This window comes from Tamandua tetradactyla, chromosome 15, assembly GCF_023851605.1.
Source record: "Tamandua tetradactyla isolate mTamTet1 chromosome 15, mTamTet1.pri, whole genome shotgun sequence".
Taxonomy (NCBI): Eukaryota; Metazoa; Chordata; class Mammalia; order Pilosa; family Myrmecophagidae; genus Tamandua; species Tamandua tetradactyla.
In genome coordinates, this window is record NC_135341.1 from 40412692 (window position 1) to 40427680 (window position 14989).

At 46.8% G+C, this 14989-nt stretch overlaps 1 protein-coding gene across 1 annotated transcript in view; it reads left to right on the forward strand.

The window, feature by feature from the left end:
- Window positions 1-14989, forward strand: part of LTF (lactotransferrin) — a 42105-nt gene that overhangs the window by 16794 nt on the left and 10322 nt on the right. The window contains exons 3-12 of the mRNA XM_077129549.1: window positions 2765-2873; window positions 3220-3402; window positions 3710-3857; window positions 4776-4831; window positions 7694-7872; window positions 8320-8494; window positions 9411-9565; window positions 10840-10930; window positions 12444-12491; window positions 13504-13659. Of these exons, the coding sequence (XP_076985664.1) occupies window positions 2765-2873; window positions 3220-3402; window positions 3710-3857; window positions 4776-4831; window positions 7694-7872; window positions 8320-8494; window positions 9411-9565; window positions 10840-10930; window positions 12444-12491; window positions 13504-13659 (1300 nt within the window). The remainder of the gene's footprint in view (window positions 1-2764; window positions 2874-3219; window positions 3403-3709; window positions 3858-4775; window positions 4832-7693; window positions 7873-8319; window positions 8495-9410; window positions 9566-10839; window positions 10931-12443; window positions 12492-13503; window positions 13660-14989) is intronic.

Here is a 14989-nt window from a genome sequence, read left to right on the forward strand (position 1 = left end):
GGGCTGGGAAGTGCCTGCTGGTGCCATGGGCACTGGAGAGAAATTTATCCAAGGTATTTTCAGAGAGAGAGAAAAGGACCCCATGACTTGTAGAGGATTTCTCATTCTTTTTGTCTAGATCTAAAGATCAACTGAAATAATTTTTGCTCACTTATTCAACAAATAAGCTGCGTGCTTACTGTGTGTGATATTCATGCATGCTGACTCTAGCAGACAGTAATATATGTTACGTTTCCATGACAACCTAGTAAGATTGTTTCATAGTTATATAATTGCATGATCAGAATAGTACTTAGAGGGAAAAAATCTAGTTTGATCAGTCTTTCAGATTACTATTTCACAAGTTTAGTCTGGAAAAGCTGCACCAGAATCTTGTTTGTTTGGAATTCAGATCTTTGCTCCCCATTCTAAATCTATGGAATCCAAATATTTGTGGATGAAGCCACAGAATCTGTATTCTAAATAAGGGTCCCATTTGCGATTAGTACCACATACTTTATATGAAAATAAAGTTGGGATAGATTAAATGGTTAAAAATATAACATTATTAAACAGCTAGGAAACAAGTTAACTAGCTGAACCGTGAAGGAAAGAGAAATTTCTTAGCTTCTAAGTGATGGGCTAAATAATGAAATGAGCTGGCAGATTTTTAAATAATATTTTTATTAGAGAAGTTATGGGTTTACAGAACAATCGTGCATAAAATACAGGATACCTCTATAACACCTCACCACCACACTTTGCATTGGTGGTATGAGAATTTGTTACAATTGATGATAGCACACCTTTCTAATTGTACCGTTAATAAGTTCATAGTTTAACTTCGGGTTCCCTGTTTGTGTAGTATAGTTCCGTGGATTTAAAAAAAAAAACACTTTTATTCTATTACCATATATACAGTCTAATATTTCCCCCTTTAATCATATTAGGTATATATTTCAATGCTGTTAATTGGGTTCACAGTGTTGTGCTACCATCTATTACCTAAACTTTTTCATCATTCCAAATAGGAACTCTGTGCATTAATTTCCTGTCCCTATTCCCTATCCCCACCCCATCCCCTGGTAACCTATATTCTAGATTCTGACTCAATGAGTTGATTTTTTCTAATCATTTCAAATCAGTGAGATAATACAATATCTGTCCTTTTCTGTCTGGCTTATTTCACTCAGCATAATGTCTTCAAGGCTCATCCATGTTGTCCCATGCATCTGAGGACTTCATTCCTTTTTATGGCTGAATAATCATCCGTTGTGTGTATACATCACATTTTGTTTATCCTTCATCGGTTGATGGACACTTGGGCTATTTCCATATTTTGGCGATTGCAAATTATGCTTATGTGAACTTCAGTGTGCAAATGTCCGTTCAAGTCCCTGCTTTCAATTTCTTCTACATATATATCTAGAAGAGAGATTGCTGGCTCATACATTCTACACTTAACTTTATGAGGAACCACCACACTGTCTTTCACAGTGGCTGTACCATTTTACATTGGCACGAGCAACGAATCAGCGTTCTTATTTCTACAAATCCTAACACTTGTTTTTTTCCATTTTTTAAAATAGCAGCACCACTGAAGCAAGCACTAGCTGACAGATTTTAAATATAAAAAACTGAATTCATAGCAATTAAAAACATTGAAACAAAAATTTTTAAAAGAATATGTGCAAGCTTTGGCAAAAGACAAATGCTTATTATTTGCACTTTATAAAGAACTAATTCAAATTAGTAAGAAATGCAGGGTCTTTTAAGAAGAATGATATGAACAGAGTATTAGTAAAAGGCAAATCATAATAAAAGGAGACTAAAATAATTTTCCTTTGTAATCAGAGGAATACAAATCTAAGCAATGTATTACCGTTTGCATTTTCTAAATAGTAATGCTTGATAAAACGACTGTCTATCCTGCTGGTGATTCTATAGTGAGACTTATCTTCATCACCAGTGTCATTCTAAGTTAGCATTAGGAATCTTCTGGAAAGCAGAATGGCAACCCACAGCTAGGGCCATAAAGATAAACACTCCCATCGTCGTGTTGATTCCACTCCCAGATGCCTATTTCAAGGAATCAGAAGGATAAAAGAAATAAACTATGAGGACAAAGATACTCATGAAAGCATAATTTTAATAATAAAAACTTAGAAATATCTTAACTGCTGAACAATTGGGGATTTATTTAATAAATTGTGGGAACTCCACACCATAATAAAATATTGTGCATTCAATAACGTCAATAAAGAAGTGAGAAAATGTACGAGATTTTAGATGAATAAACCAGTGAGCAAAATATGATGTATACCATGTTGTAAATATAAGAAATCTGTGAGCATGGGGAAATGGGATGAAGATGGTTTATTACCATAATTTTAAGATCTCGTAATAGCTATATTTTTCTATATATAAAAAATTAAAAAACATATACAGAGCAAAAAATAAGGGACAAAACAACTTGAAATATAAATGACCATGAAAGGTATGGACAGGGGAGCTGTATAGGCAAAAGGGCATGTGAGAAAAGGGAAGGTGCTGACCTCAGGAGTTAAGGCAGTCGGGCTGGTGCTCACTGCCCAAAATGTGGGACTCTTGGCTTGTGCCGTGTGTCATCAGCCTGGAGGTGACGTGATCGAAAGCTGGGGTATGGACAAAATGACCATTGTAGACGATCCTTCTGGCTCCGGAGTCTTAGGGATGTCCTGAAATCCCGCTTCCCCGGGTTTGGACAGGGTTTCTCCTGAAGCTGGTCTGGTCTCTTTTCTTTCAGGCCAAAAAGGCAGATGCCGTGACCCTGGACAGTGTCTTCGTGTTTGAAGCAGGCCTGGACCCCTACAAGCTGAAGCCTATTGTGGCAGAGGTCTATGGATCCGAAGCACGTGAGTTCTCTCTGGGGACCTGGAAGCTGGCGGAGGCCCCCACCCTGGCCCTGAACTCTGTGGGGTCTGGGTGGATGAGCCCCGCAGGCGCAGTCTCGTCAGCACCACTCCAACAGGGGTCCGAGTCGCTGTGCTCTTTGGGCCAGAAGGTCGTCACTCCTGACACTGAGCAGGGACAGAAGGAGCTGTGGGGCCTCCCTGGGGAAACAGAACAGGCCCTGGGCTACTCTGCACCTGAAAAACTGCAGAACTGGGTCCCCTTCCCGCCAGGGGCTTGGTCAGGGTGAGCTGCTTTTCGTCCCCTGGCACAAGCGAAGACCCTCCTGCTCTCTCCTGCTGTTTGCAGAGCCGCAGACCCACTATTACACCGTGGCCTTGGTGAAGAAGGGCAGCAACTTCCAGCTGAACCAACTACAGGGCAGGAAGTCCTGCCACGCGGGCCTCGGCAGGGTCGGCGGGTGGATCATCCCTATGGGGACGCTTCGTCCGTTCTTGGATTGGACGGGACCACCTGAGTCCCTTGAGAAAGGTAGGCTGCCTGGGGCCTGGTGGGTGGCCCCTGCTCCGGGCGCACACACAGGCCGCTCTGGGGATGCAGGTTAGCCGGCCTTAAACACGCACCGGCTGGGCCCACTGCCCCAGAAGACTGTGGGAGGTGGCCGCTGAGTCATCTGTCAGCAGAGGTGCATCTCTCTGAGCCCCTTAGCACCACCACACAGGCTGTCCTGCAGGGCCAGAGCAGGGACTCTCTGCCCACACGGGGGCCCGGGCTGGGACACACACTGGCTGTGGCTGGGGTTGGCTCACTCTGTGGCCCATTTCTCTGTGTCCGACAGCTGCGGCCAACTTCTTCTCGGGCAGCTGTGTTCCCGGCGCGGATCGAAACCAGTTCCCCGAGCTGTGTCAGTTGTGTGCGGGGATTGGGGCAAATAAATGTGCTGCCTCCTCTCAGGAACCGTACTTTGGCTACTGTGGCGCCTTCAGGTGAGTGAGGAGGTCCATTTCTCCACAGCAGCCCAAGTGTCAATTGTCCTCAGGCCAAGTGGCCCTTTTCAAATCGAGGACAGCCTCCTAGCAGGGACTGCAGAGGAGGCTCCGAATAGAGAAACTGAGTCCGAGAAGGCACTGACTTAGTTCACTGCGTCTCCCCTCTAGGCTTCTCACCTCCCACCTGTGGCCCCACCCACCTCCACCCCAGCCTGAGAAGCTTCACTTGGCTGTGGCCCCTGTGTTGTCCTTTCTGCCCCCTCCCTAACCACAGAGGGTCTGAAGACGTCTTGTCCTGAGACGACCAGTCCTGGGCTCCCAGCTGAGCAGGGAGCCGAAACGTCCAGGTGGATGTCATTTCGCAGCCCCAGGCTCTCCCCAGAGCCAGAGGACAGTGAGTTCCACCGGCTCCACCTCCTCCACTCTTCTCTGCCCCCGAGCAGAGGCTGACGCACCTGCTCCCTCTCGCCCATTCTGCCTCTTGGGATCAGGCATTTTGCAGAGAAGGAGGTCTTCTACTCCCTCACTTGCCTTAACACATTTGCACATTTCTGGGAGAAAGAGGCACATGTCCTTAAACCAGAGCCACATAGCCAGGGATTCCAAGCCTTCACCCTCCGAGGCTTTTTCTTCTCCTTTTTTTTTTTTTTTTTTTTTTTTACTTCTTAGCTCTTAAAGGGGAAGGTGGTGGAGACTTCTAGCCAGCCCTTGAGTCCCTCTTCTTCAGAATCCCCCTGGAGGTTGGCGCCGGCTCCCTTCCCTTTTGGGGGTGCACCAAAGCCTCCAGCCCTGTCCTCCAAGGGAGCAAAATACCACAGGAGATGGGCCTCAGGGTCACCACTCCCAGGGGCCTGAGAAGGAAGTTGAGGAGGGGCTGCTCTGTGCTGATCCTTCTGGTGCTTTCTCATTTCACAGGTGTCTGAAAAATGGAGCTGGAGATGTGGCTTTTACCAGGCAGAGTATAGTGCTTGGTAAGAGCTGGGAGAAGAGTCATGAATACTGCCCCCTTTTATTTTATCCATAATCCTGAATGTTGAACCTCAGTTCTAGGGCTAGAACAAGGGTTTGCAAAGAGATTGGCATAAATTACAAATGGAAGTTGATTTGCTTAAGAAAGCTTAAATTCCTGAACAAGGAGACGTTTTAGCACTGAAGATAACGGAAGTGGGGCAATGCAAATGTAATTCTCCTGATCAAAAGATGGGGAGGGTGGAAGCTGGACAGTTAAGTAGAGCCTCTTCAGGCACTCATTATATCCTCATATGTTTAGCTGCCTTAGTAAAATATAAAAATTGTCTGTACAAGTGTCACAGAACATAACAGATTCACTTCATTGAAAAAAATCCCCAGGAAGATAATGACAATTAGCTGCAAATAGTGCTCATTTCTGGGACATGTCTGGCTTACTTTCTGTACTTTTTTTCTGTTTTCCAAATAACCCCTGGCTCTGGGCTCATTCTCCCAGCCAATTAGCACAATGCTAATTCCTTTAGCCCATTTGGTTTCCAAGTGTGTCCTTGCATAACCTTGCTCTTTTTAATTAAACCTCCAAAAATCTTCTCTCCCAGATAAGTTTATGCCTTCTATTTCTCTTAGTTTTTAAGGTTTCAGCTGGATGACGACTACATCTCTTCAGCTTATGAGACTATGTATGTGTTTACTTTAAAACAACATACGTAAGACACTATGCACTTTAAAACAGTGTGAACAACATGTCCATAGAGAATTATATTGATTATCCTACATTGTCTCTGAAAAACATAGGGGCACACAGTTCTTATTTTATGTTATTTCATTTTTTAGATTATTAGTTTTCTTAATCTTCCATGCCCACTGTCCTTCTCTTCCCCTCAATGACACCCAGGCCAAGGGGCTTGACATGAGTCCTCTGAGGGTCACATTGTCTTGCAAGATGCGTAGTGCTCTTTTGCATTTCTGGGTTTTAAGTTCACAAAAGTTTTACTGAGCATTAGAAATGCTCCTATTTTTTTCTACTCACAATTTTCTTTTAAAGATGTATCCACGTTGTTGTATATAGTGGCTCAGTGGTTCTAACAGTTGGAACCTTGGACTGCCTTCACCGTATTTTACCAATCTGTCACCCTCGTGGGAGCCACCAGTTTGTCTTCTTCTTCCCTCTACTACAAGCAGCTCCGCGGCCCATAAGGTGCATCCTCTTACATCTTGCAGGAGGATGTCTCTAGGGGTCACACACTAAAGCACAGTTGCTGGGTGCATGCAAGCCGAACACATTCCACCCAGGACCACCAGAGAGAACCACCACCTTCCAGCCAGGACCAGCAGAGACAGACCCCCACATTCCACTCCACATCCCCCACAGCCACAGCCACAAATTCTAGCCGCGCCCATCCGAGACAGGCCGACCATATTCCGCTCCAGACCACCAGAGACGACCCCCCATTCCACCCAGGACCACCAGCTTGCTCTCAGGGATGGTAGCACCCCGTTACATGCCTACCGTACTCAATAAGTGGTCTCAATTCCCCACAACTTGAAAATTTTTTTGACTTTCATAATTTGTCAATGGCTGTAAATGGAGGTGTCTCACTGTTGGTTTAATTTGTGTTTCCTTGATGTCTGGTGTGTTTGATCATCTCAATGTGTTTGCTAATTTAGGCTTTCCTTTTTTATTTGATAAACTTTGAGTATTTTCTCTATTGCATTTCATGCCCTGTTTCTTCATGATTTTGAGTCCATGATAGGAGTTCTTTCTATCTAGATATCAAACCATTGTCAGTTTTCGACTTTAGGAAGATCTTTTCTAAGTTGAAAATCTATCAATAGCACCATTTGTTGAACAGAAGTCCTTAATAGTGAAACAGTCAGATCTACCTGTTCTCCCCTCTGGTTTGTATGTGTGTGTGTGTGTGCGTGTGTGTTTGAATCTTTTAAAGATATCCTTCACCTCAAAGTCATAAATTTCATCATAAATGGCTTTTATCAAGTTTAATAACTACATCAAGTTCTCTACTACTGCTAGTTTTCTGAGATGAAAAATAGATGTTGAACATAAAGGATGCTTTTTCTGCACCTACTAAGAGAAAGATGGTCTTATTTTTTCCCTCCTATAACCCATTAATGGATGGGTGACTTTAGATCTTTTGACACTCAGCCATTCTTTCAGTAACAGAATAAACCGATAAAACCTTAATCTGATTTTTTTAAAAATACTCTGTCAGGTTGAATTAGTTGATATGTTATTTAGGATTTTTGCATTTCTATTCATAAACAAATGGGCCTTTACATCTTTTCCCCTGTATTTCTTTCTCTAACTTTCCTTTTTTTATATTTTTTGTATGGGCAGGCTCCAGGAATTGAACCCGGGTCTGCAGCTCGGCAGGCGAGAATTCTTGCCACTGAGCCACCGTTGCACTGCCTTCTTTCTTTAACTTTGAGATTAAGTTGTACTAATCTCATAAAATAGTTTGGGCAGGTTTCTGTCCCGTTATATATTCTGAAGCAACTTATATAGGATGACCAGTTCCTTGAAAATTTGGCTGAACACACTCATAAAAATATCCTTTTCCCTTCTTCTGATCTACTCAGTGCTGGGAAGTGAACAAACTATTTCCCGCCTCAAAATTTTTGCCTTTTTGATTGTTCACAGAACTGTGCGTAAGTTAGCATCCCCTGGCTGCGCCCCAGGCTTGTCTCCAGGATGTGGCCCTCTTGTCCCCTTTCAGACCTTCAGTTTGGTCCACTGTGTAAGGAATCTCCTCCAGCTCAGAACTCTCTGGGGAGAAGGGGAATTACAGCTCAGGTCACTGCCTGGAACTGGCTCATCTGTCCCTCCTGTTCCCTTCCTCCCTTAGAAAACCTGCCTACCGTGGCTGACAGGGAGTCATATGAGCTGCTCTGCCTGGACAACACCCGGCAGCCTGTGGATGCATTCAAGACCTGCAACTTGGCTCGGGTCCCTTCTCACGCCGTTGTGGCCCGAAGTGTGGATGGCAAGGAGGACCTGATCTGGGAGCTTCTCCAGCAGGCACAGGTATCCCCACCCACAGCCCTCTCCATGTGTTTGGACTTGGAGTGGGGGTTCCTTCTTCCTTCCCTAACTTCTTACCACTCCAGAAACCCTTCTGTAGCCTCACTACAGAAGAGTCCATGAATACCATGGGTTGCTCGCCCTGGCTGTGATATGACAGCAGGAACACTGAATCGCCCTGTAGTATTGCCCACCTGCAGTGTCTCCTGGGTTGGAGCAGAAGCAGGGGAAAGAGGATGCAACATTTTCAGGACCCCACAGTACTTGGACCCCAGTATGCCGCCCCTGAGCTTGTGTCATGAGGCTCTGAGACTTGGAAAGATGTCAACTGGGGTTTCCCACGTCCGTTAGAATTGTCTCACAGTTCCAGATATCTCCTTTTCAACTCATTTTTTTTTGGTTTCCTTCCTATTTACCACTGACACTATAATTCTATTTTCCCTTAATCAGGAAAAGTTTGGAAAAAACAAGTCAACGGCGTTCCAGCTCTTTGGTTCTCCCAGTGGGAAGAAGGACCTCTTGTTCAAGGACTCTGTCTTCAAGCTTGTGAGGATCCCCTCGGAGATAGATGCTCAAATGTACCTTGGTGCCAACTACGTCAATGCCATGCAGAACCTGAGGGAAAGTGAGTGGGAACCAGGCAGGACCCTGGGGGCCACTGGTGTGGGCGGTGAGCCATGGGGGTAGCCTTCCGGGGACCACGTCATGTCCTGCTTGCAGGCAGCATGGCCCTGCTCTGCAGCCGTGGCTCCTCCATCTCCTGGCCAGTGCAGGAGCTTCTCAGGGCTAGGTTTGGTGCAGGTGTGTCTTCTGTCAATGGAGCCAGGGCATTTTAGCATGAGAGGCATCTCCAAACAAATGTCCCGACCCCTGGATCGATGCTGGCCTAGGTTACTGTGCACATCAGTCTACCTCCTATGAAGTAAGAAACATGTACATGAATCAAGGGTGCCAGGATCCCTCCTGGGTGAATCCAGATGCCTCACAGTATACCTGTCCATGCCAGGCTATGGGCTCTGCTGGGACTCCCAGGCTGAGCAAACCTTGCCTGGCTATTCTTCTACTGGAGGGGCTTGGAGTGGAGTCTAGATGAACCTGAGGACTGCACTGTAGTTTCCGGGGACACTGCCCTCCAGAGGGGCAGTTAGGCTCAAGATGCTCGATGCCATCTGTTGGGGCTGCCACTGGTCCCTGTTGGGTGGAGCTCTCCTTCTGTGAGACAGCCAGTAGGAAAAGTTATCACACTAAGGATGGAGGGATTCAGTCGGAGAAACTCTCCAAGGGAATGGAAATGAGAAACAAAGGGTGCTCTGCCCGCCTGAGGAAGAACCTGGGGTCTGAGACTTGAAGGAGGAGAGGGGCTAGCATCTTGACTCATCCATCAGAGGACTAGCTCCCTGGTCTGCGGGAGAGTCTGAGCAGGAGAGAGGCTCTCCAGTTCAGGGGTGACAGAGGGTGGTTCCTGCTGCCGGCGGGTGTCGGCGCCTCGGTGCCGCAGGGTTCCGCGCCCCTGCCCATCTGGCTCTCATCTCTCCACGTAGCACAGGCCGCGGCGGCCGCCCGGCGCCAGCAGGTGGTGTGGTGCGCCGTGGGCTCCGAAGAGCTGCGCAAGTGCGAACAGTGGAGCCGCCAGAGCAAACAGACCGTGTCCTGCGTCGTGGCGCAGACCGCGGAGGACTGCATCGCCCTGGTGGTGGTAGGTGCCAGCGCAGGGCAGGGGCGCCGCAGCAGGTTGCCCGGAGGTGGTCTGAGCCTCTGTCGCAGGGAGCAGAGAAGCGGCGCACTCCCAGCAGGCTGGAGGCAGCCTCCTGAGAGGAGGACCCCAGGTCAAGGGCATATGCTTACAAGTGAAGTGGAGGAGACCTCTGATGGTGGTTTGGCGGGAACTGCCCGGCAGGTTTTTAGCCGTCTGCTCAATAGTGCTATGCAGAATTTGTGCTACCCTGAGAGGGTCTCTCAGGGCCAAGGGTTTGTGCAAACAGGTTCAGTATTATGTTTTTAAAAACTGCTTATGGTGGCTTTTGCACTCCTTTGAGTCTAAGAACAACTCGATTATTGTAGGTAATTTGGGAAATATAGAAAGGTAAAATGTTAAAGAAATAAAACCGCTTGGGATCTCATTCAGAGAGATAGTCGTGGTTAAAGCTTAATAATTCCCACCCCACAGTTTCTCTTAGTTCTGAGCATGCACTCGACAATACTGGATCTTACCAGTTATGTACAAGTCCTTTTTCACTCACCACGGTATCATGGGCAGTTTCCCACATGCACACCTGTTCTCTGAAAACACTTTTTAAAAGAGTGATATCTATTATGGTGATGTGCCTCAGTTTAATCTTAGCCTTACACCTCTTTGTCCCTTTTATTTTGCTATTATCAATAACCCCGTGGTGAGCATCCTTAATAGAAGTCTTTGTCCAGATTGCCAATTATTTTCAATATAGTTATAAAAAAAAAATCATTACCGGATCAAAGAGCAACTTTGCAGTCTCGATGATTCCATGTCCTGATGTTGAAGTGTGCACACGTTCATTCTGATGGTGAGCAGATGTCATTATTTCTGCTCATTTGCTGAGCAACTTCTGTGTAGCACTGTGAGTCTATTGGTTAAAAAGCTGAGACTAGATAGGGCAGATGTTCCCAGCTGTCTCCTCAGTGAGTTGGAATGGTTTAGGAGGATGTCACAAGCATGCCATGGGTACAGAAAAGCTTTTGTGCAGAAGACAGAGGGTTAGTGCAACTTGTGTCTGATCTTTCCAATTGAATCGACAGCAGAAAATGTGTGTAGGGCTGGTAGAGAATTAATAGTGCACACGGTGCTTCCTTTGGGTGCTCTGCTTAAACAATTCTTATCTCTTTCTACTTCTTCATCAGGACACGACATAAAGCCTGGCTCTCAAGGAGCTATGATGACACGTGGGTCTGGAACCAGCCTCAAAGCGGTATTGGTTGTTTGCTTTGTCTTTGCAGAAAGGAGAAGCTGATTCCATGAGCTTGGATGGGGGATGGATCTACGTCGCGGGCAAGTGCGGTCTAGTGCCTGTCCTGGCAGAGAACCAGCGTAAGTGGAGGGAGCGTCTTCCCTGGTCCATTCCCTCCGGGCCACGGGGCTAGGGGTGGGGAGTAGCATGGCTTAGTGCATCAGGTGGAGACATTAAGATGGACAGATACATTGAAATGGCAGAATTGGGAGAAAGAATAAATGATAGGGGCTGTGTTGCTGTGGATTGTCTTACAATTCCACTCAACCAGGTGTTGTTTCCACGTTTAGGGGGTTGTGAGGTATAAAGAAGATGCTCCCCCACCCCTTTTTTTCTATGCCCCAAGAATGTATTTCACCACTAGATGATACTAAAAAATTAGATCCATGTCATGTATCTGAGAATGAATGTGACCAAACTGTGTGACCTTTGGGCCTTTAAATATAAAGTCAGTAGCCTTTTCTCCAGCTTTTAAAATATTCTCCAGCATATTATAAAAATGGCTTTTGCTATATTCTGACTAATTCAGAAGAAAATATGTATTGCTGTGAACCTGTTGCATTGAGAACTGACAATTGCAGATAAGTTTCCTCTTCCTTCTTATTGTAAAAACGATTTTAGTGACATGTAATATACATACAGAAGAGTGTACAACTCAGTGACATCTCACAAACTGTACACCCCATGCAGCTGGCACCGGATTGGAAGTCCTCTTGTGTCCTCTCATCATTGGCCCCTCATGCCTTCTTTTGCTTTCAGTTTCTTTTCCTCAGCATTCTGTGTTTGACAGTTATCCACATGAGCATGTAGCTGTGGGACATTTACTCTCATTGGTGGATGGTATTCTATTGTGTAACTCTACCACAGTTATTTATCTGTTCTACTGTTGGTAGGCATTTGGGTCATTTTCAGTTGTGGGCTATTTTAGTTTTCCTGGCTGTCAAAGCAAATACCATGTAGTGGTTTGGCTCAAAAAATGGAAATGTATCGGCTCACGATTTTGAGGCTGGGAGAAGTCCTCATCAGGGCATCACCAAGGCGATAGTGTCTTCCCGAAGACTGGCATTCTGGGGCTGGCTGCCAGTGATCCTCAGTCCTGGGGTCCCCTGTCACATGGGTGTGCACATGGTGGCCCGTCCTGCCCTCTCCTTTCCCTTTTGAGTCCCGTTGACCCTCAGCTTTTTATTTCCTGTGGCTTTTTCTCTCTCTCTGCCTGAATTTCATTCTGCTTATAACGGACTCCAGTAATAGAATTAAGTCTCATCCTGGTTGAGGTGGGACACACCTTAACTGAAGTACCCTCATCAAAAGATCCTCCTTACAATGTGCTCACACTACAGGACAGATTAAGTTTAAGAACACGTTTTTCTGGGGTACATAGCTCCAAACTGCCACAGGGACTGTTATGAGTAGTGCTGCTGTGAGCATCCGTGTCTTATCTCTGGGTGAGCTCATATAAGCATTTCTGTTGCATGGAGCTGCTGGCACAGAGTCTCTTCAAGATCTAAGTCTGCATTATTGATATTTAAAAGTTTGTGACTTCTCAGTAAATCTAAATGTTTAATGACATTTTACTTGTCTTTATTCTTCCAGAATCCCAAGAAAGTGGTAAATCTGATTGTGTGAATAGACCAATGGAAGGTGAGTTGGAATCAGACCCTTCAGGGTCAAGGGTAAGTAAGCTCTCATAGCCAGAGGAAGTGGTGGTGAGAAGAAAGAAAGAAAAAGAGAGCTCACACTGAGAGATACAGCCATGGAAATCATGCATTGCATTTGAGGATGCCCACTGCTCATAGAGGAATAAATATAATTAATGTTTCTTTTGACTGTCACCCTTAGCAGAGGACTTTCACACAGTTTTCTCATTTTGTCCTGGCCACATGGAAGGAGGGGCGTTTTCATCCCCCTCTTACATGGAAGAGGAGAGAGTGGCTAGAGAGTCCCCTGAAGTACCCAGAGCTTACTCACAGCCTGGACATAGTACTGGGCAGATCTGGGCCTTGAACTGGAGTCTCCTGTGCCAAGTCTAGTGCACTGTGCACCTCCCTGGCCCACCCGCCTGCTGTGGGCCTTGCTGGGCTTTGGACGAGGTCCCGCCTTTGCCCTGCGAAGGAGTCTGTCAAATGCACTGTATCAGTAGAAAGATGACAATTACATTAACCCACTTACACTGCAAAGCTGGCTCAGACTCAGCACATGGATGGTCCTTGGAGAGACCCCCTGCATCTGCACAGCAGTTAGTCTGGTGGGTGTCATGGTTCTTGCCCAAAGCACATATACTTGGTGATTCCTGCATACTGGGGTCACTCTTGTTGATTAGTGTTTATTGCTGCGGTAGCCCACATCTGCAGTTGAATTGCTGGTTTATAACTCAGAATATAACATGGCTGGTCAAGTAACGTGCCCAGCCATCACTTAAAGGGTCAGATATTCTCACTATTTTATTTCCTAGCTAAGATCAATCTCCCCTAAACACAAGGCAACAGCTTAAGCTTTTTTGGTCCACCTAACAGTGGCCAGTTATCTGGGGGGATACTTATCTGGGGTGATGCTTTTCGACCTGTCTTGGCTTGGTGTGGAGGTTGCCTCACTGGAGTCAATGTGCCAGCCCCGCGGGAGGGTAAAGACTTGTTCTTCTGTGTCTGTTTTCAAGGGTACCTTGCTGTGGCAGTCGTTAGGAAATCAGATGCCAGCTTCACCTGGAACTCTGTAAGAGGCAGAAAGTCCTGCCATACTGCTGTGGGCAGGACGGCAGGCTGGAACATCCCCATGGGCCTGCTCTCCAACCAGACCGGCTCCTGCAAATTCGGTAAGGAGGCCTGGAGGGTGGTAGCGGCGGGAGGGGATGGAGCTTGGCACCTTTGGGTGCTCAGGGTGGACGTGCAGTTGTGGAACCTTAGGGAGGGGAGAGACAGGGCAGGAAATTGGCAGGCTGCTTGCAGCCCACAGGTCTCTTGTGTTTCTCCCTGGGCTGCCTCCTGGAGTCACGGCTTCACTCCTACAACACTTCTCCTGCCCCATCCATTCCACCCCAAGATAAAGATTTGAAGTAGCCTGTTTGTCTGCACCCTAAGAATGGATGCAGATGCTGAGAAATAGAAATGGTTTTTACCTTTTGGAGCTGCAGGTCTAAATTCCTCTTAGGTCTTGGCTTCCAAATTTGGGAAAAGGCATCTGCCTGCCTCAAAAAAGGTGACTTCTGTTTCTAAGTAGAACTGACTGCTTACCCCACACTGTGCAGGGACCCCAGTAAGACCTCGGGGTTCTGGCTCAACCTACTTCTGGGCCCTCTTCTCCTCCCCATTAAACCCCACACCCATCTTGGTCAGCATAAGCCCCACCCTCCTGCTATGAGGTATGGGGTGCATTCTCAACGTGGCTCATCCCTTGGGCAGGATGCTCCTTGATTAGGACCCGGCAGCATTTGCATGGGTTTGCAGTCCTGCTTGAGGCAGATTTGCCTGTAGCTGTGCTCATTAGCAGTGCGTGCTTCTCTCTCAGCCCCCACGGCTGCCCCTGGGCTGTTGGGAAGCAGCTGAGATGGCAGTGGGAAGCTCACAGCCCTTTCCTGAGGTTGGCACTAGGGCTCTCCCAGGGCAGGGCCTGCAGGTGTCTGATAATGGATTGCACTTGCTTAGAGCGCGGGGCTTTCTCACCACCTTTAGTCCCTTTTTCCTTGAGTTAGATCACTGGATGGGTTAGTTCAGCTGAGGTTCAGCTGCAAGGGACAGACAACCTCAAACAATAGAGGTTTAAACAAGACCCAAGTAGATTCTCCTCTCATGTAAGTGAAGTCCCAAGGTGGGTGGCTCAGACCTGGTAGGACAACAGCATGGTGCCAGGGACCTGGGCCCATTCCCTTCAGCTCTTGGCTGCACGTGGCTTCCATTCTCAAGGTCATCTCATGATCCACATGGCAACAGGAGTCCAGACCTTGCTCCTGCATTCTATGTGCAGGATGAAAGAAGGGAAGGAGAAGGGGCAAAAGGCATGTGCCAACTGTCTTTTAAAGATGTTTCTAAGAAGTTGGCACCCAACACTCCCGCTCATATTTCACTGGCCGGTACTGAGCCACAAGACTGTCTTAGCCACAGGGGGTCTGCTAAGGGCAGTCTTTATTCTGAGGGGCCAGGTGTTGT